This window comes from Sarcophilus harrisii, chromosome 2 (assembly GCF_902635505.1).
Source record: "Sarcophilus harrisii chromosome 2, mSarHar1.11, whole genome shotgun sequence".
Taxonomy (NCBI): Eukaryota; Metazoa; Chordata; class Mammalia; order Dasyuromorphia; family Dasyuridae; genus Sarcophilus; species Sarcophilus harrisii.
In genome coordinates this window covers 311,854,271-311,877,234 of record NC_045427.1, presented here as the reverse complement: position 1 = coordinate 311,877,234, position 22,964 = coordinate 311,854,271, and the positions used below count along the sequence as shown (strand labels likewise).

General features: G+C 33.4%; 1 protein-coding gene across 3 annotated transcripts in view; it reads left to right on the top strand.

Annotated features, from left to right (window-relative positions):
• The window catches only part of TOGARAM1 (TOG array regulator of axonemal microtubules 1), a 90,561-nt gene that overhangs the window by 36,136 nt on the left and 31,461 nt on the right, over nt 1-22,964 (top strand). For all 3 annotated transcript variants that reach the window (XR_004232012.1, XM_031952618.1, XM_031952617.1), the window contains exons 3-7: nt 8,475-8,609; nt 10,156-10,452; nt 11,322-11,578; nt 17,234-17,466; nt 20,990-21,090. Coding sequence is in view for 2 of the 3 variants with exons in the window: in XM_031952618.1 (XP_031808478.1) it covers nt 8,475-8,609; nt 10,156-10,452; nt 11,322-11,578; nt 17,234-17,466; nt 20,990-21,090 (1,023 nt within the window). In the remaining variant the exon portion in view is untranslated. The remainder of the gene's footprint in view (nt 1-8,474; nt 8,610-10,155; nt 10,453-11,321; nt 11,579-17,233; nt 17,467-20,989; nt 21,091-22,964) is intronic.

The window sequence follows — 22,964 nt, the reverse complement described above, 5'->3', positions numbered from 1 at the left end:
ACCAGCAGCAAATGTTGGCATTTAATAGACTATGTCATTATAAGGAAAAGAAACAAAACAGAATTTGAGAGATGAAGGCCATAGGTGGTACAATGCTAGACTAATCATAGACTTATTCTCTCCAAGGTAAATATTTAATATTTTTGAAAGCAGTGGCTTCATGGCAAGATGATTACCAGAAGACTTGACATTAGCAGATTACAGTCATATTTAATATTTTTGAAAGCAGTGGCTTCATGGCAAGATGATTACCAGAAGACTTGACATTAGCAGATTACAGTCAAGCAGATTACAGTACTTCTCTTGAATGTGAGTAGTTCCTTACTAATTTAGAGGGAAAGCTGAGACACACTGTGGAGCAGAAAAGGAATTGGCAGCTTTCAGAGATTTGGGGTACAACAAAGCTTCATAAACTGTGGATCATAACTGAATGTAAGAATCACAAAATTATGATTTATTTTTATTAAATGTTTAATTTGTATATCTTTTATATAATTACATATGCAAGGTTATATGAAAATTTCTTGGGCGAAAAAGGGTTGTGAAAGGACGAAGTTTAAGAAGCCCTGGGGTACAGCACCAACATTAACTTATCTGAACCAGAATACTCTCAAACATAAATATTGATCTGACAAAAATGATGGGAAAATTCAGAAGTTGATAATTCCCTACCCCCCCCCCCAAAAAAAAAAGAGAATTCCACAGGACTTACTAGCAGGATAGTTCATCTGTCTCTAAGTATGTAGAGTCTCCTCCAAGAAAGCAAGCAAAGCTTAGAAAGATGCAGGATTCTTGGATCAGTAAGAAGGCAGATGAAATTAAAATTTTTTTTACAGTGATAGTAATAATCTAAAATGATTTTATGATATCCTGAAGGGTATTTAAAGGCCAAAGACAAAGGTGTACCTTATCTACTCAGTGTTGATGGAGCCACAGTGATTAGAGATAAGTACATGATCCTGGAGAGATGGACTGATTACTTCTATAGTGTTTTCAATAGACTATCATCTATCAATGCAGAAGCCATTGACTGTGTACCTCAGATTAAAGTCAACTCCCTCTTATCCAAACTTCCAACTGTAAAGGAGAGGTTTTGAATATCATTAGACTCCTCTCTTGTGGCAAAGAACCTGGTGCTGATTCTATCCCAGCTCAGATTTACAATATAAGTGGTCCATTGTTCTTATAAAAACTGACTAAAATTTTCTGGTGTCAAAAGGAGGTTATCCTCAAGGAGTTAAAGGATATCTCCATTGTCCATCTCTATCAAGTTAAAAGAAATCGATTGTCCTATGACAATCAAGGGATGAGGGTTGTCTCTACGTTAATCATTTCCAGCAAGATTCTTGCCAGAATTCTCCTTAGTAGGCTGACCCTTCACCTAGAAGATGATCATCTACCCAAGAGCCAGTATGGATTCAGAAAGAGCTGAGGAATGATCAATGTGATGTTTGTTACCTGCCAGCTCCAAGAAAAATGCCAGGAATAAAATAGAGATCTATATACAACAACATTTGTCTACCTAACCAAGGTCATGATATGGTCAATCATGAAGGTTTGTGGAAAACCATGACAAATTTTGGTTATTGCATGTCAGTTTTATGACAGCATTTTGCTTTGGGCTTTGGATAATGGAAGACCAGTTGGAATAAAGGGAAGCTATGTGCTTTATTTCTGTGTATTTTAGGATGATTTTTTTTCAGCAGTATTGTCATAGATGCCTTCAGTGAGAATGAAAATGGCATGTAACTGAAGGTAAATTATGTTAACTTGAAAAGTCTACTAAAGAAAGTTAGGCTTCAACTTTTTGTTCCCTGATGATTGTGCACTCAATGCAACCCCTGAGGCCAAATTGCAATAAAGTATGGATCAGTTCTCTGCTGCTTGTGCTGATTTTAGTCTAACACCATTTGTGTGTGGAACCATCAATTATTACAAGTAAATGGAGAAATATTGAATGCTAGGGGTAACTTCATTTAGCTTAGCAATATACTTTGCATGGATATATACATAGATGATGAGGTTGACATGCTTTGCCAAAGCTAGTTCAGTATTTGGAAGACTGAAAGAAAATGTGGGAGAAAAGAGGTAATAGATTGTCTACCAAATTAAAGCTTTACAGAACTGTTATGCTGACCTCATTGTTTGTATACCTGTGAAATCTGGACAATCTGCCAGTACCATGCCAGGAAACTGAATTGTTTCCATTTGAACTGTGTTAGGAAGATTCTGAACATCATCTGACAAGAAAAGTACTGGACACTGAGGTGCTTTCTCAAACTATACTGCCAAGCATTCAAAAGATACTGCAGAGAGTGCAACTGCAGTGGGCTGTCCAGTTTGAATGCCAAACACACATTTGCTTACAGAGAACTCAACACAAGACAAGCTCTCACATGGAGGTCATAAGAAGTAATACAAGAGCACTTTGAAGGTTTACCTGAAAAACTTTGGAATCATTTGTGTGACATAGAAGATAACTGTCATAGAACTATCCAGCATGGTGTGCCTGCCTCAAAGGAAGGTGCTACGCTCTCTGAGCAAAGCAGAGTTGTAGCTCAAAAGAAATGTGAGATGCCTAAATTTACATATATTTCCACTTCATATGTTTATGTGTTAGATCTGTGGTAGAGTCCCAACATAATGGTATTATTTTGGTCCTCTTCAAAAGTGGAGGGCATCAACTTACCAAGTTGTATATTTTATAAATAGCTTTTTACTTTTTGCTTCCTTATTAAAATGAATGGTCCTTGAGGGCAAAAGTTTTGTTTTCCCTTTTCCTTTGCATTCATTCACAACACATAGCCATTGCCTGTACATGCTATAATAAATATATTATGTACTTAATAAGTTTTAGTTTGAAGGAAAAGGTAGAAAGAGACAAAAGATAGACATAAAATAGTATACCTCCTTTACAAAAAAAAAAAAAAAGAAAGAAAAGAGGGTTTCTAAGCATTTATTAAATACATAAAAGAAAATTAAAGTCTAGACAAGACAGTTGGACACCTTTGAAAATTACATGTTGAACTTATATATTTTATAAGAAAAGTAAGCCTATTTTCATAATACAGACTCATAGTTTCACGTACAGTTGTCTTTTTCTGTGCTTTGCATATTACTTGCAAGTTAGAAAAGCCTAAGTTTAAATCCTTCCTTGGTGACTTATTGACTGTGACTGGGCAAGTCACTTAACCACTCTTAGCTTTAATTGTCTTATCTGTAAAATGGGAATAAGAATGGCAGCTGCTTCCCAAGGTTGTTGTAAAGATCAAATGAGGTACTCTTAGCCCAACAGAGAAATAAGACAGACAAGAACAATACCAGTTTAGAATGTAAAATTGTGTAAAATCTTTGCAGAGAAAAATACTGATGGCCTATGACAACATTTTAACACATGACAAAAAATGGTGCAGGGAAAAACAAATTTATATAAAGCCATCCAAGTTCTTTTAAAGATGAAATAGGAAGAACAACACATGGACAATACAACAAAGATTTCATAGGTTCTTTTTAATGAGCTCTTTCCTCTATCAGTGTTAAAAGACAGATATAGAGACAATTGTGGAACTAGCCCAGAAATGTGCAGAAGAGTTGGAAGTCAAATAGTTGTGAATACATTGTGGGATCTATTCTATGTGTCTGAATTTATGTACACATTGAGAGTATCCTTGATGAAGGTATAAAAAAGGAACATTGCAAATTAATCACAAAATTGCCTGAAAGGTATAAAGAATACAAAATTTCATTGTGACTTTTGTCTGTTGATTATTTAAAACAACAACAACATACTTTTGAAAAGAGAGAATAAAACACTACTCTAAGATTCTCTGGCAATAACATATTTCCCATGCTTAATACTAAGTCATATAAAGTTTCTTGAAAGATGAAACAATAGAAATAACTTAGTTCATACTTTTTTCCTCCTCATGGAAGATGTCCATTGTAGAGTCTAAATGGTCATTATGAACAGTATAGCTGTCAGTATACTTCTCAATGAGCAGGGTCCTGGCAGGCAGCTATGCCAAGGAGAGAAAGGGTTTCCTTGACAAGGCATGGTCCTGCTTTGGGCCTCTGCCAGGTCCTGGCAGAGAAGTTAGGTGAGAGAGATAAAGGGGGGCTAATGCTGAAAAGAGGGTGTTTTCCTGCTTATACATACCTGACTATTGCCTGGGGAAGCTCCTTGAAAGCAGAAACTAGGTCAGTTTTAACTTTAACCCCATTTCCCAAGTACAATGTCTGACACATAGTTGGTGGGCACTTAATAAATGCCTATTGGTTCGTTAATAAGTTGATGTCAGAGTTCTAAAGAGGCTTCTCTTCAAGGGCCACATATTGATAGAATCAAATCTTGGAATATTGCAAAGTCTCCTAAGTTAGGATTGTAATCTCTCAAAAGAGTTTAACTTGACTATATACTTAGAAAAAAACAAGCAGATGAAGAATGTCATTGTCCTGATTTTTAGCCCCAAATTATTTTGTGGCTAAAAAATGAAAATGTGGCAGCTGTGTAGGGAGGGTAAAGGATTAAGAAGTGAGGAAGTAGATCATTTCAAAGAAATATGGAAAGACTTCTTTGAAGTGATATAGAATGCAGTAATTAGAATCAGAAGAACAATTTATACAGCATCAGAATTATAAAAGCAAGCAGTTTTAAAGACATATATGAGATGCTGAACAATAAAATGAACAGAACTAGATCAGTTATACAATAACCACATTGTATATATTGTACTATGGATTACAACTACTCTGCAAAGATAGCTTTGTGACATATAAGCTATTAGAAATATGATCAGTAAAATGACTCTCCATAAATCCAGAGCCTGAGGGTGAAACATGTTTTACACCTTTACATAGAAGTAATTAAATTTAAAGTACAAAACAAGACATGCACAAATGTACATAAATGAAAACATTTATTTTGCTTGAGTATATGTATCTGTTAAAAGGAATTTCTTTTCCTTTCCTCATTTTTCTTTTGTGCTTATTTTTTTTTTTGTGATCCCTATCAAGAATTTGTTCCCTATTTCCTTAACAGATACAGCCTTTAATATATTTCCACCATGATATTACTTAACTTTTCTCCTTCCCCAATTCGCCCTATCATTGGTTTCTCTTTCTAGTTAATGATATTTTACTGTATATAACCTCTTGCCCCCTTAATTTCTTCTTTTTTGAACAAATTTTACCTCCCCCTTGTCATATTCTATTGTAATAAACTTTCACTAAAGCTATGTGATACCTATGAAAACATTCACTTCCTTGTATTTAATACATACTTCTTGTTGATAATTATTTTATTGCTTAGGTCATGAGTATAATTCTCATTTTTCTTAGTTTCTATGGTTATCAAGTACCTTTTGTTATCACCAGTTGTTTTCTCTGGTATCTAATTTGGCATGTATTTCTGGACCTTTTTTCCTCTTCATCTTCCTTTTCATATTTTCTTTCAAACCAGAAATTCCATTTTTCTTGTTTCTTAAGCCATTATCCAGAAATCTAAATCTTATTGTCTTATCATCATCTTTAGTTTGTAAGCTCTCCCTTAAAAGCCCTCTTATCAGATCTAGAAAATGCAACAGACCATATCCTGATAAGGAAATCCTAGGAAAAGGATAAATATTTTTTCCAGCCCAAGTCAACATAAGGAGACACAAAGAGAGTTGTTCAGACCTGGAAGATGGAAGCTGATACAGACCATGCTACATGCAGATAAGGGAGAGGCTAGGAACCATGGCAAGACCCCATATGGGGATACCCCTAGACCTATCCCAATGAGGATGTAAACAGATGTAAATTGGTAGATTTGTGGCTATTACACAATTCTAGGTCGTAAATCCAGGGTGGACTGGTGAGAGGGGGTGTTTAAACCCTTATCCCATTCATTCTCACCTCCCACCTCCCCTAAGAAAGAGGGTCAAGTAAAGAAGCAAGCAATAGTCGTTTGGCTCAGACTACAGAAGGAGAATGGTTTATCACTTCCAGCATCCAACTCAGTATAAAGCATACAGAGGAATATTCAAGGCAGAAAGCCCAGAACAAAGGAAAACCTGCAGTTCCATTATTTAAAGCAACAGTTTTCCAGCTGATTGACTGTCAGAATCTAATAGCATTCTGCTATTGTTCAGACCCAAACCCAAATGAGGGACTTGCAGGGTATAAGTGGGCGTGGAAAATGGAGCAATCGTTAGATTTTACCCTCCTTCACACGATTTTCAAGTCCCTAACCTGAACTTTCCCTGAGGTCCTGGAACAACATAATTTTTAGTACTCCAAGAAAGCAGCAATAGAAAATCATCCCAGACCTTCCTTTCAGGGGTGCTAGAGTTTAGCCTTAACATCAAGTTCAAAATCAAGAAGTAGTCTAAAAGAATGAACAAGCAAACAAAAAAAGAATCCCACCATAAAAAGCTATTATACTGACCAGGAGTGCTCAATGACTCCCAAAACATTTACAGGGAAAGTCTCAAATGAAAAACACAGCTTAGGCATGGATTTAACTAGAATTCCAAAAAGAAATGGAGTCCGGATTTGAAAAAAAATGTTAAAAATATTTTGGTCAGTGTAATGAGAGTGCTAAAGGAAAAAATTGGAAAAGAAATAAGAACTATAGAAGAAAGAATTGGAAAGAAAATTAACAGCTTGGTACAAGATGTAAAAATAAAATTTAAAAACCCTTACTGAAGCAGTTAACTCTCTTGAAAATTGAAATGAAACTAATTAGAAGTAATACAGTAATCTAAAACAATTCCAATAGAATTAGAATTGGAATTGCTGTACACATTCAGAGAAAGAACTATTGAGATTAAATGCAAATTGAAGCATACTTTTTCTTTCTTGTAGTTTTTCCCTTTTCTGATTTTTCTTTCACAATATAAATATGGAAATATATTTGGTTGCTGTCTTGAAAAGGGAAGAAGGGAGAAAAATTTGGAACTCAAAATCGTACAAAAATGAGTGTTGAAAATTATCTTTACATGTAGTTGGGAAAAATTACTGTTAAGTGGGGAGGGGAGACTGGGGGGGGGGAACAGAAGAAAATGGAAATTATTTCATAACAAAAATAGCTGAACTTGAAAACAGATTGAAAAGAGATAATCTAAGAATCATTAGACTACCTAAAATACATGACCAAAAAAGAACTTAGATTTCCTGAAATGGGATATCTAAGTTCTTTTTTGGTCATGTATTTCAAAAGAAAACTGTCTGGATCTCTTAGAACTAGAAGGCAAGGTGGAAATAGAAGGAATCAATTGCTTATCCCATGAAAGAAACTCCAAAATGGAAACTTCCAAGAACATTATAGCCAAAGTTGTTTTTTTCTAGTTCAAAAAAAAATTACATCTTTGAATTCTGTTCACTTTCCCAATCCTACTGTCTCATCCAAAGGTCCACACTTCATTTTACAATAATGATTTAAATTTTCAACTTTTCTCATTCTGATTAATTACCAGTTAGAAATTCAAAATTCCTAATGAAGCTTTGTAGGATCCTTCTGACAATGCCACTCATTTCTATGTGATTTACCAGATGTGGGTGACCATCCTTAGATCTGTTGCAGGATGCTCTCTATTACATCTTTGATTCATTCCTAGGAAGTCAGCACATTTCCCATTTGATTATATGGTTTTATCAGGTCAACAAAATGGTTTAATCTATACCTCTCGGTCAACAATTCACTGCTACCCCCCCCCCCCTCTCCAATCTGTTCTTCTGGAAGCCACAGATGTCCTTACTGTTGATCTGTGGATCTCATTGTCCTTCCCCAAAGCTAAGAAAGCTTTTACTTCAACAGAAGATCCAGATCTATCCATGACTATACTACAGAGCTCCACCAGCCCCAAGTTCATTGGGCCCTTCCTTATTTGTCAATCTTCTGGCTTCTAAATATCTAATCTTACTGATTTTATTACTTTGGATTTCCCTCTATTTCCTTAGAATCTCTTTTTAGAGTCTTACTTTCAGGCCTAGAAGAGAGACCTTAGAAGTCATCTAGGCTAAATCCACCATTTTTACCAATAAGGAAATGAATACTTTGTGAAGCCTAATTGGTTGATTGATTAGTTGGTGGTTGTTCTTGGTTCTCATTGGTAAAAGATAGAAGAATCTCATGGGCTAACTATGGACTGTGAACAGTGAGAACAGGTTTAATCAGTCTCTGGGGACACTGCTTAGTGAATGGGAGTTAGGAGAACTAATAAAAGCTGCATAGACCTAGCCTATGGTGTGTGTGCGAGAGACAGACAGAGCGAGAGAGAGAGAGAGAGCATCTGTGTGTCCTTCAAGTTTGCCTTCTGTATGATTACTGCTTCATATGCCTCCTCTTTCCAAATGCTTTATCCTTTTACCATCTGCCTTAAAGTTACCCACTTGTATACCCCATTGTACATATGATCATTTGGGAAATAGTGTCTTCATGAAATATAACTCATACTTTTATTTACATGCTTTATTTTTTTTTCCTTCTCCAAAAGGTACTGCTGGGTCTCATCCAACAAATATTTCAGGGAAATGTGGACAATTAGGTTTTTCACAGATAAATGGGAAAAGTGGCAGTGTGGATTCTGATTTGCAGTTTTTAGGATCAAATAACAGTCGTCAAGATAAAGGTATAAATACTAATTTGTTTTGTAGTCTGTACTCAAAGAGTGTTTATAATTTATATGTGATACATAGCTTTTTCAGAATCATCATATAAATAACAAAAGCATGTTGCATCAACAGAACTGAATTATTTTTAGAAATTTGTTTACATTCTTTAATACTTAGCACTATATGATGCTTTTCTAGGAGTCTTGATTCTAAATATGATGTTGATCTCTGTTGTGAAATAAGCTATCTTAAATAATATTTCATTAAACAATCACAACATTGCTGGAAAAGTGTTATAATAATCATTTTCCCAGATAGTTTTAACTTTTTGGGTTGGTAAGAATCTTCCAATCAAGAAGACAGACTTCTCTCTCAATAAGCATCCCTTTCCAATGTTATGTTAGGTAGAATATGAGGTATAGCCAGTTATAGTGGCAAATATGCTACTAAATGCCAAAAACTAAAGCTGGTAGATTGAGACTGCTGCAACTCTGAGATGAATATGTGAGCTGTTATAGGGTTAGAGCTTTTCCAGTGCATGGAACAGCTAAATCCTACAGTAATATGACAACCCCCCCAGGAGCAGGTTAGAAAGGATGACCTGAACTAGCTTAGAAGTAGAGGAGGGAAAAGTTTCTGTATTAGTCAACTATTGTATCAGGCCTATGAGTGTCTGCTATTCTTTTATAATAAAACTGTTTCCCTTAATCCACCTAAGTAAAGATTCTTAACCTGAAGTCTGTGAACTTGTTTTTAAAATAATTTAATTATTGTATCAATATAAGTATCCTTTGTATTTTATGTCATATATTTAAGAACCTCTGCATTAAAAATGTTTTAGTATCTTATGAGTAAATGATGTGATAAAGTATATAAATATCCTAAGTATAACAAAATGGGTAAAGAATTGGGCAAAAAAAATAGAAATGCTAGTTCTGGGTTTGATCACTAAGTATATTTTGATCTTTTGTCAATTTCATGAGGATTCCTGCACCTGTAAAAAAAATATATATAGTCTGTTGCAGGGCCTGGAATTAAGGATAAATTAGACAAAAATATAAATACTTAAGAATCTCTGATTTCATTAGTGTGGGTATTCCCTCTACTAGTACAGATTGTGGCTCCTTAGTAGATCATCTTTGAGAATTGATATGAATGAAATAGTCATCATCTGTGGGCAAGATCATGATAAACTTTTCCAAACTTAACTAGACTGACCTTAACTGTGATGAATGAATAGTCTATTGCCAGGCCAGTACTTGAAGTTTTTACAGCTTGGTAGGATCTTCCAAGGCTTTTACTGTACTACTGTATTTACTCAAAGTATGCAATGAGTTACGGGGAAAAAAAGACTAAAATATATGAAAATTTGCTTTCATCTTTAATAAATGGTAAAGTTCTATTTATACAAAAGAATTGTTTTAAAATAAATTTTATGATTTATTAAAAAAAAAAAGAAAAAGACTAAAGTGATAAATCCAGGAAATTATTAAAAATTGATAAAGGGGGAAAATGAGTTAGATAAGTCTATATAAATAATATATTCTCTTTTATTTTATGCAGTGTGCACAAGTCTAAATTTTGGCAGTAAAACTCAGCAAACCTTTAGTAGCCCTGCAGAGCATACTTTATCATATGCTAGTCCCATTACAAGCCAGGGAGCTTTCATCCTTCCAAACTATCCACTCTCATCACCTCGAACCAGCCCAAAACACACATCTCCTCTTAATGGATCTCCAAAGAAATCTCAAGATAATTCTGTTAACTTCTCAAATTCCTGGCCTCTTAAAAGTTTTGAAGGGCTACCAAAGCCAAGTCCACAGAAAAAGCTCTTTGGTCAAAAATCAATGGATGCTTCAGGTAAAAATTATGAAAAAAAATTAATTCTCTCTCTCTCTCTGAAAAAAAAAATTAATTCTCTCTCCTTCCCCTTCCCCCCCCCCCCCTGGCCCCAGGCAGTTATGGCTAAATAACTTGCCTAGGGCCACACAGTTAGGAAGTGTTAAGTGTTAGAGGTCAAGTTTGAACTCAGGTCCTCCTGACTTCAGGGCTAGTATTCTATCCACTGTGGCATCTAGCTCTGCCCCAACTCTGTGTTTTTATGTGTAAGTTTGAATTCAACTTGGAATTAGCATAAATTCAATAGTTTTGAAACATTTGCCTTAGTATTCTGGGAACAAAAATAAACAACATATTGGTGCTGTAATGTACAAATCATTAGATTCCAACCTAAAAGCCATTTTTTCCCTTAAAATATTTATACTAACTATATAAAGAGAATCTTTTACTGGTTGCCCTAAATTTTATCAGCAAACAATTATTTACAGAATTTCATATTGAACATCATGTCATTTGGACAGCCAACATCTGATGTTTAATATCAACTCAATTATATTTTTAAAATATCCCACCCTATGTCTTGAACAATTTAATTTACCAGCCAACTCAGAAATATTCCTCAAAAGAGTGTTTTCTAATTTTGTTTATTTTGAACACTGAAAATTATTCTTTCTTGTCAAATATGCTGTATTATTGAGTAATATTCATATTTATATCAAGTAGTAAAATTGCTTTTAGTTTTGATTTTGTTATGTAAAATATATCACTCTTTTATATTGTTTTTGATAGAATGTGATTTTTGTTTAAAATATTGTATTTCAGAATCTTAATGCACTGTAATTCTTTGCTTATATCATTCTGTAAATTGACAAAATATCCGTTTTATACAGGAGAAAATTCACAAGAAAAACCTTCTCCAATACAACTTAAACCTGCATTGGTGAGATCACCATCTTCCCGGAGAGGCCTAAATGGAACAAAACCAGTTCCACCAATTCCACGGGGCATAAGCCTATTGCCTGATAAAGCAGATTTTATCACTGTGGAACATGAAAAAAAAGATCATATTTGGAGGAATGAAAAAGACAATCTTGAAGTTGATCTTTCTGAATTAAATGTCAGAGATAAGGAATCAGATCAGGAAGAGGTTAGACATATATGACTTTTAAAATATTTGTTGTTATTTTCTTTGTAACTTGGTTATTGTGAATTGTTTTAGAATAACAACAATAGCATTATCTTTTTTTTTTTTTTTTTACAGTAAATTGACTAATAGGTAAAATGACAAGAATCAATATAATACTTTGACTTACAATCAGGTTCATTGATTTGAGAGTGATGTTAATACTGCTCCATTTTAAAAGACTTACAATTTAAACCTCATTATGTAGACTTAATTCATAAAGCATTAATATTAAAAATAAAGGAATTAATCCACTACATAGATGTTCAAGGGAAAAAAACCAAACAATCCTTGTACCATTTTTGTGGCAAGAGAAGATAATATCCACAGTTAAGTTGTAAAAGTAAAGAAACTTAACAGTATATGATATGTTTTCAATTAGCTTTTTTGTAGATTTTTGTTTTATTTGAAATTATATATACCATAGAAGAACCTTAAAAATTGAGTGAAACAAAAAAAGCTCATTTGAACTATATGTATATGTTTTGAATCAGTTGTCTTAGCTTGGTCAGCCATAGTATAACTACTTTCATTCTTTGCTTTTATCTTCATATACTTAGTTTAAAATGCATTATGTTTTCTTTTGTGAAAATGGAATTTGGAAAGATTTGTTTATTTTATAGCCAGGACTATATTCAGAATGTCACAGAAGAAAAGACCATTTAGCAAAGTCATCAGTTCACATGGTGCTTCTGCTTACATTTCTATTCTTATAGCAAATTGTTAGTTTTTAGAAGGTTTTCTACTTTCTGGTGACTTACTTTTTTTTTCCATTTTTTTATTATACCTTTTTATTGACAAAACATATGCATGGGTAATTTTTCAACACTGACCCTTGCAAAAATTTCTGTTCCAACTTTTCCCTCCTTCCCTCCACCCTCTCCCCTAGAAGGCAGGTAGTCCTATACATGTGAAATATGTTATATGTTAAATACAACATATGTGTATATATTTATACAATTATTTTGCTGCACAAGAAAAATTGGATTTAGAAAGAAGGTAAAAATAACCTGAGAAGAAAAACAAAAATACAAGTAAACAATAACAGAAAGAATAGAAATGTTATGTTGTGGTACATACTCATTTCCCAGTGTTCTTTTGCTGGGTGTAGCTAGTTCTATTCATTACTGATCAATTGGAACTGATTTGGATCCTCTCATTGTTGAAGAGAGCCACTTCCATCAGAATTGATCCTCATATAGTATTGTTGTTGAAGTGTATAAAGATGTCCTGGTTCTGCTCATTTCACTCAGCATCAGTTCTGTAAGTCTCTCCAGGCCTCTCTGAAATTATCCTGCTGGTCATTTCTTACAGAACAATAATATTCCATAACATTAATATACTATAATTTATTCAACCATTCTCCAATTGGTGGGCATCCTCTCAATTTCCAGTTTCTAGCCACTATGAAAAGGGCTTCCACAAACATTTTTGTACCTATGGATTCCTTTCCCTTCTTTAATATCTCTTTGGGGTATAAGCCCAGTAGAAACACTGCTGGATCAAAGGGTGTGCACAGTTTGATAACTTTTTGAGTATAGTTCCAAATTGTTCTCTAGAAGAAAACTATAGACCAATCTCCATAATGAATATTGATGCTAAAATCTTAAATAAAATATTAGCAAAAAGACTACAGAAAATCATCCCCAGGATAATTCACCATGATCAAGTAGGATTTATACCAGGAATGCAGGGCTGGTTCAATATTAGGAAAACTATCAGCATAATTGGCCATATTAATAACCAAACTAACAAAAACCTTATGATCATCTCAATAGATGCAGAAAAAGCATTTGATAAAATCCAACATCCATTCCTATTAAAAACACTTGAGAGAATAGGAATAAATGGACTTTTCCTTAAAATAATCAGTAGCATCTATTTAAAACCAGCAGTAAGCATCATATGTAATGGGGACAAACTATAACCATTCCCAATAAGATCAGGAGTGAAACAAGGTTGCCCACTATCACCGTTACTATTTAATATTGTATTAGAAATGCTAGCTATGGCAATAAGAGCTGAGAAAGATATTAAAGGAATAAGAATAGGCAGTGAGGAAACCAAATTATCACTCTTTGCTGATGATATGATGGTATACTTAGAGCCCCAGAGATTCTACTAAAAAGTTATTAGAAATAATCCACAATTTTAGCAAAGTTGCTGGTTATAAAATAAACCCACATAAGTCATCAGCATTCTTATATATCACTAACAAAATCCAACAGTCAGAGTTACAAAGAGAAATTCCATTTAAAGTAACTACTGATAATATAAAATATTTAGGAATCTATCTGCCAAGGGAAAATCAGAAACTTTATGAGCAAAATTACAGACCACTTTTCACACAAATTAAGTCTGATCTAACCAATTGGAAAAATATTAAATGCTCTTGGATAGGGCGAGCAAATATAATAAAGATGACAATATTACCTAAACTAATCTATTTATTTAGCGCTATACCAATCAGACTCCCAAAAAACTATTTTAATGACCTAGAAAAAATAACAACAAAGTTCATATGGAAAAACAAAAGGTCAAGAATTTCAAGGGAATTAATGAAAAAAAAATCAAATGAAGGTGGCTTAGCTGTACCAGATCTAAAATTATATTATAAAGCAGCGGTTACTAAAACTATCTGGTATTGGCTAAGAAATAGACTAGTTGATCAATGGAATAGATTAGGTTCAAAGGACAAAACAGACAATAACTTTAATTATCTAGTGTTTGACAAACCCAAAGACCCCATTTTTTGGGACAAGAATGCATTATTTGACAAAAATTGCTGGGAAAATTGGAAATTAGTATGGCAGAAACTAGGCATTGTCCACACTTAACTCCGTGCACCAAGATAAGGTCAAAATGGGTTCATGATCTAGGCATAAAGAATGAGATCATAAATAAATTGGAAGAGCATAGGATAGTTTACCTCTCAGACCTGTGGAAGAGGAAGGTCTTTATGACCAAAGCAGAACTAGAGATCATTACTGATCACAAAATAGAAAATTTCGATTATACCAAACTGAAAAGTTTTTGTACAAACAAAACTAATGCAGACAAGATTAGAAGGGAAACAATAAACTGGGAAAACATTTTTACAGTCAAAGGTTCTGATAAAGGCCTCATTTCCAAAATATATAGAGAATTGACTCTAATTTATAAGAAATCAAGCCATTCTCCAGTTGACAAATGGTCAAAGGATATGAACAGAAAATTATCAGACGAAGAAATTAAAACTATTTCTAGCCATATGAAAAGATGCTCCAAGTCATTATTAATCAGAGAAATGCAAATTAAGACAATTCTGAGATACCACTACACACATATCGGATTGGCTAGAATGACAGGGAAAGATAACGCAGAATGTTGGAGGGGATGTGGGAAAACAGGGACACTGATACATTGTTGATGGAATTGTGAATACATCCAGCCATTCTGGAGAGCATTCTGGAACTATGCTCAAAAAGTTATCAAACTGTACATACCCTTTGATCCAGCAGTGTTTCTACTGGGCTTATACCCCAAAGAGATACTAAAGAAGGGAAAGGGACCAGTATATGCCAATATGTTTGTGGCAGCCCTGTTTGTAGTGGCCAGAAGCTGGAAAATGAATGGATGCCCATCAATTGGAGAATGGTTGAGTAAATTGTGGTATATGAATGTTATGGAATATTACTGTTCTGTAAGAAATGACCAGCAGGACGAATACAGAGAGGATTGGCGAGACTTACATGAACTGATACTGAGCGAAATGAGCAGAACCAGGAAATCATTATATACCTCAACAACGATACTGTATGAGGATGTATTCTGATGGAAGTGGATTTCTTCAACAAAGACAAGATCTAACTTAGTTTCAATTGATCAAGGATGGACAGAAGCAGCTACACCCAAAGAAAGAACACTAGGAAATGAATGTAAACTGCTTGCATTTTTGTTGTTCTTCCCAGGTTATTTATACTTTCTAAATCCAATTCTCCCTGAGCAACAAGAAAACTGTTCGGTTTTGCACACATATATTGTATCCAAGATCTACTGTAACCTATCTAACATGTATAGGACTGCTTGCCATTTTGGGGAGAGGGTGGAGGGAGGGAGGGGAAAAATCGGAACAGAAGTGAGTGCAAGGGATAATGTTGTAAAAAATTACCCAGGCATGGGTTCTGTCAATAAAAAGTTATTTAATTTAAAAAAAAAAATTGTTCTCTAGAATGGTTGGATCCATTCACAATTCCATCAACATTGTGTAAGTGTCCCAGTTTTCCAATATCCCCTCCAACATTCATCATTATGTTTTCCTGTCATCTTAACCAACCTGAGATGTATGTAGTGGTATCTCAGAGTTGTCTTAATTTGCATTTCTCTGATCGATAATGATTTGGAACATCTTTCCATATGGGTAGAAATAGTTTCATCTGAAACTATTGACCCTTGAATATCTGAAAATTGTCTGTTCAGTTCATATCCTTTGACTATCAATTGGAGAATAACTTAATTTCTTATAAATTAGAGTGGTGACTTACTTTTAAGTGTTTACTAAAACCTATCTTGTAGGTGTAAAATGCAAAACTTTGTGAAATTCAAACAATCCAGGTCACTCACTAAAGGTTTTATAAATACTTGTCCTATGTAAGATGCTATACTTGGTGCTGGGGGATACAAAGATAATAATGAAGTAGTTCTTTTTTAAAAAATTGTACTTCTTGAAGTAATTTGTAGAAATGCTCCTTAAATGATTAGTCTTATGAATATGTATCTAAATCAAAGTATATATCACTAATTTTCTAAGCATAACTCAGTAATTTTCCCCAAAAAGTTTTGTCCCTAAATGTTTATATGCCAGTATTTAGGTTAATGACAACTTTTTCAACATATTGTATAGAGTCATACTGGGTGACTTTGGATAAATCTATTAACCCTTCAATGCTCTAAGTAATTAATCTCTGATACCATAAAATGAAGAAAACGTGCCTAGCTGAGTGGGTAGAGACAGTTTCCTTACCTGGGAATTCCATACCCCAGGGAAATTATAGGAAATTATACATCCCCATCCTTATATTTGTGCTATATTGTATAAGGAGATTTTTAAGTTTTTGGTAGTTCCGTTAAAGCCATATCATCACAACAACCTGACGCTAACAATTATCGCCTCCATTTTTAGTTAATTGTGAGAAGTTAGTATGTTAACTTCCCTTTTTCTTGACCTTCCAAACATGCTTTCAGATTCCTGATTGTAAAGCTTTTTGCATATTACATTGTTATTTTTCAATTCCCATTCTTCAAGAAATACTTAGTACCCAGTTGCTTAATGAAAGGTAAACCCTAAAAGAGTCCCCTATTGCTAATAAAGATTCACTTTCCATAAGGTTGCCAGTTTTTTCAACAGTATCATGAAAGCACATTAACAAACCTCATTGTAAAGTTATTCACTACAATCTCTCCCAGATTACATTCCCACATAATAATTATTCATATAGAATTAACTTTTCCTTGTGTTCTACTTTTTACCTAACATGATATTTTCACAGAACAAATTAATGATTTAGGGTATGGCTGTTAAAAAAAAAAGAAAAAGCTGAAATCAATCTATAAATTTAATTCTTTTCAATATTTTTTTAGATGCAGAGCTCCCTTAGATCTCTTCGAAATAGTGCAGCTAAGAAAAGAGCAAAGCTGAGTGGCAGTACTTCTGACCTTGAAAGCCCTGATTCTGCAATTAAACTTGACTTGACTTTGGACTCCCCATCCCGGTCATCCTCTCCAAATATCAGCTCATACAGTGAAAGTGGAGTTTACAGCCAAGAGTCCTTGACTTCTTCTCTGTCAACAACTCCTCAGGGAAAGAGAATAATGTGTGTGTTGGGCCTTTTAACAAGTACATGTTAATACTCATTCTGTGCATTGTTGATACTGTATTAGGCTGAAGTACTTTGTAATATAAACTAGCTTTAGAATTAATATTTACAAGTTTCCATTTCATTTTTTGACTTCTTAAGTTTTAATTTCCTTTTTCTAGACTACCACGTCTGTTTTTGTCTACAAGTTACTAATATTAATGACTTTATTTCAGCTTGTCAAGTTTCCATTAGTCTTCAGGAGACACAAATTCATACTTCTTAAACTACTGCTACTTTGATCTAGCTTTGCTATTGATAACTAGGTCTTTCTACCACTTAGTTTGTACCTTAGTCTTCCAGATTGGATGTAAGGTAGAGTCTTCTGAAGGGTATCCTCACAACAAGAATTTAATTCAACTGGACTTAAAGTCACCTGATCATCTTCACAGCCCCAGAAAAATTATAGTTGTTCATTCAGTTTCTAGTAACCATTTTGCTATTCCTACATTGCCATTAGAATTTTAGCAACTCTGTAACAAAAGTCCTAAGCTAGATTTTTGAGCTTGTCTGTATTCTTTGTTTCGTTCTGGGGAGATTTTGCTCCTCACTTTCATGTTAAGTTGTATAGAGAGCATTTAATACATAAAAGAATTGATCATTGCTATTTAAACTTTGCCTTCTTTAGTAAGTAAATGTCGTCTTTTAGAAGTAAGATGTGGTGGAAAGAACTTAGATTAATAAACAAAAAGCATAGGTTCCGATCCTGGCTCTACCACTTTTTGTAAGTTTGAACAAATAATTTCATTTCTCTGGATCCCACTTCCTAAAAGAGAGAGATAAAAATAGGTGATCTCTAAGGTCCTTTTCAGTTTCACAATTTTGTGATCCTAACAAATATTTAAAATAAAATTAAACCTGTAATGGTTTAAGTGAAGGATAGCTAAAATTTGTTAGTTACATAATCAAAAGAAAAAACTGAAATAGTTTGAAAAATTAGTGCAAAATGTTTGATACTTGAATCATTAAATCTAAGAGACTGATTACATTTCCTATACCTTGTGAAAAGTTTATCTCTTCAAATGATAACCTATGAATTTCAATCTTTTAAAATGTGTTGCTACTGAGGTTTTCTTTTTCCTTACTCAGAATTCTTTAGTTCTAATTCATATGCCAAATCAGAGTAATAAAATGCATGATCAGAGCAGAATTTTTAGATCAATGGATTTCTCCATAGTCTTCCTAAAAAGGCATTTATATTAGATGATGCTGAGATCTGTATTATCATATAGAACTGGAAGAGACCCTAGAAATCTGTTAATTAACAAGCATTCATTAAACACAAATCATTATGGTAGGCTTTGGGGATACCCATGTAAACAATGAAACATTCCTATTAGAATATAGGATCTTACCTCCCCCCCCATTTTATAGAGAAGGAAACATGACCCATCATCAATTTTCCTACCCCAATTTCCAATTCCTCTGATACCAAAGCCAGCATTTTTCTGTTGTTTTATGATCAAACGTTATGTGAACACTCTGGAAGGCAGAATACTGTACAGATTTGAAATCTATCATCTTATATAGCAATATTAGTCTTATCAGACAGTAGAGGCTAGTCTTAAATTGTTTAGATAAGACTTTTAAGTACCTACTCATCAGTAATGTCTCAGAATGCTTTTAAATTTAAGATTGCCCCAAAAAAATCAAATTTGGCTTTTTAATGCCTATAGAAACTGAAGACTTATTATTCAATTAAAAAATGGTAGTTGACTGTATAGTTTCCAAAGGAAATAATCAAAATTATTGATATCTTTAATAAGAAAATGTTCTAAATCACTAATAATTACAAAAACGCAAATTAAAACTACTATGAAGTACCACTTTATACTCATCAGTTTGGCTAAAATGACACAAAAAGGAAAGTTATGTACTGTTAGACTTGGGAAAAACAATTGTTGAACTTATCTAAACATTCTGGAAAATAATTTAAAACTATGAACAAAAGATATTAAATTATATTTATCCTTTAACCCAGAAATATAATTACTAGGTCTGAAGAAGATGATCCATATATAAAAACTTTAATACAACTCTTTAGTGATGACAAAGAATTAAAAATGGAGAGGATGCCATCATTTGGGGAATGACTGATCAAATTACTGTGTATGAATGTCATGGAATGCTATTAAGAAATTACTAAAGAGAGATCTCAGGAAAAAATCTAGGAAGTATTATGAAATGTTATAAAGTGAATTGAGCAGAACCAGAACAATCTATACAATAACATTAATATTGTGAAGGTAATTAGCCTAGAAAGACTTAGCAATTGTGATCAACATGATGACCAATCATAGTTCCAGAGAACTCATACTTAAAACTGCCATGCACTCTATATAGAGAGTTGATAGACTCGAAGCATAATTTTTTTCTTCTTTCTCTTTTTTTGACATCACTAATGCAGAAATTTTTTTGCATGACTATACACATTTTTAAGGGATTTTGATTTTCCTGCCTTCTAGGGGATAGAAAAAAAGGAAAATGAAAGAATTTGAGCTGAAAATAAAGTTGTATTTTTCAAAATTAAAAAAGGGCATGGAGAATGATGTGTTGCCTGAGAAGTTTTTCCTCAAATAGTAAATAGTGATAGAGGGCAATAAACTCAAATAACAGGGAAGGACAGAAAGACTTTTTTTATCCCAAATCACATGTTCTTGAACATTTTTGAATAATTAGCTCTAAGCAATTTAAAAAAAATTTTCTTGATAGTAAATATTCCAGTTCAGATTAGTTTTGCAGTTGTCAGTGTCTATTAAAATCTGTTTCATATAATCAAGAGTCAGAAATTTATAGTGTAACTAATGTGTTCTAATTCAAAGTCAAGTTTTTAAAGTTCCTAACTAATACTCTCCAAGATTTTCTTTCTTGATCAAACAAGAAACACATGTCTTTCTGATGCCAGGAAAAAAAAAGCTAAAAAATGATCTAAAATTATCCTATCCCTCTAAGGAAGGAAGCTGTTTATAATTTAAATTAGTTGCTGATTCCAGTACTTATAAATTTTTCTTCCTTCCCCAAGATAGGAATCAGTCTGATATAGGTTACACTTATACAATCATGTTAAACATATTTCCATATTAGTCATATTGTGAAACAAGAATGGGGGTGGGGGAAAGGAAAAAACAAATTTTTTTAAAAAGTAAAAATAGTATGATTTGATCTGCATCCAGTTTCCATAGTTCTTTCTCTAGATGTAGGTGACATTTTCCATCACAAGACTTTTAGAATTCTCTTGGATCACTGTATTGCTGATAAGAGCAGTCTGTCATAATTGATCATCGTACAGTGTTTATGCATATACTTTAAATCAGTTTGAATAGAATTGCTTGGCTTAGTGGTGAACTGACAACTTTGATATAAAGATTTTTATACTTACTTGTTTGTGTCTTACTCTCTAAAAGTGTCACAAAAAATAGTGATTTGTTAAATGTTTTCTACATATATAATACCCTTATTTAATTACTTTGTATTATTTTAGGGCAGACATCTTTCCTACATTTGGATCCAAACCTTATTCAACAAGACTCTCCTCTGCAAAAAATAAAAATTCTCATGTAGTGGAACAGAGCTCCAATTCAGGTATTCATTGTCTATAATATTAACAAATAGAGTACCTAATAGAAGCAAGAAACTTCCTTGTTAGAGGAAAAGATGAAATTTTATGTAGCATGTGATACAAAATATATTTCATATCTAAAATATTTTATATCTAGGATATCTTTGGCTGGCATTCTTCTGTATTAGAACTTTTTTGTTTAAAAGTAAACAGTCGGGGCAGCTAGGTGGTGCAGTGGATAGAGCACTAATCCTGAAGTCAAGAGGACCTGAATTCAAATGTGACCTCAGACACTGAACATTTCCTGGCTGTGTGACCTTGGACAAGTCACTTAACTCCGATTGCCTCAGCCAAAAAAAAAAAAAAAGAAAGAAAGAAAAAAGTAAACAGTGTAATAAGGTATCCATCTCCAGATAGAAAATAAATACAATCAGAGAATACATTGAAGCATATTTTCTTCCTTTCTTTCCTCCTTCCTTCCTTCCTTCTTTTTTATACTTATTTGTAATGGTCTTTGTTTTTTCGATGAGATAGGGAGAATTTGGAACTGAAAGAAAATAAAATTGAATTAATTTTTTTAAAACTTAACTAATCTATAATAAGTTTAATTTATGAAAAATAAATGGAAATTTATTTTAGAAAAATGAGATAAAGGAGTGTATATAATGTATACTTTCATAGTTTTCCCTTTTTCCTCATAGATACTCAGCTTTGAGAAGGAATAGGGCATTACTCCATAACATATTGTGAATCCTTGTAGCAGTTATATCTGAGAAAGTACTTTTCATTTCTACTAGCTTCCTGATATCATGGAACACTTTTTCTACCTACTATAAAAACTGATTAGTTTCTGCTGAATTATAAGTTGAAACAGGATTGTGAAAGGCCTGGAAACTTAATAGATAAGATTATTTACTTTAGAAAAATGAATTTCAGATTCTTGCATCATATTTTATTGAATATTTTTTCGTCTTTCCTCCTCCTCCTCTTCTGAAACCAACTTTGTCCCCTGCTAGACTCCTCTAGCATGTTGTTGCCACAATTGTCCCAACTTTCTCTTTAATCTTCCATATCTTCGTTTCTATTGGTTCCATTCCTACTTGCCTACAAATGCTCTCAGGTCCCCTTCATTCTGTAAAAATCCTCACTGTATCCTATTGTACTCACTAATTATCATCATCTATCTCTCTTCCCTTTTGAGCTAAATTCTTCTAAAAAGCTATCTTTAATTGATGCCTTTTCTATCTCATGACTTTATCAATCAAATGAAACTGCCCTTTCCAAAATTATTTTTAAAATCTCCTGACTTACATGTCTAGTGACTGCTTTTCTATCTTCAACTCCTTTGACCTCTCTGCTCCATCATTCTTGATCATCTTCAGTCGGTCAAACATTTATTAATCTCCTGCTATATTGCAGGCATTATGCAAACACTAGGGATACAAAAAGAAGCAAAACACAATCCCTGGCCTTAAAGAGTAGACAGTCTCTTGGGAGAGACAACAAACTAAAATGTACAAACTAGCTATGATAAAAGATAAATAGGAAATAATTAACTGAGGGAAAACACTAGAATTAACAAAGGTTAGAGAAGACTTTTTATAAAAAGTGGGATTTTGTTGCATTTTAAAGAAATTTCAGCAGTTGGAATAAGGTATATACAACATGCTTATTGTCACCAAGCAGTTAAGCCTTGTTTAGGTTATCAAACAAAATTAATGGTAAAACATTTTGTAGTCCTATTTTTACATAGCTTGAACCTTAATATATAGTAAGTCTGAATATAATATCAAGATTTTTAACACAATGCTCTCAAGCCTAGAATACATTCCCTCTTCAACTTCAGTTTATCAAATCCTTCATTTGTTCCAAAACTCAGCTCAAGCACCACCTTCTA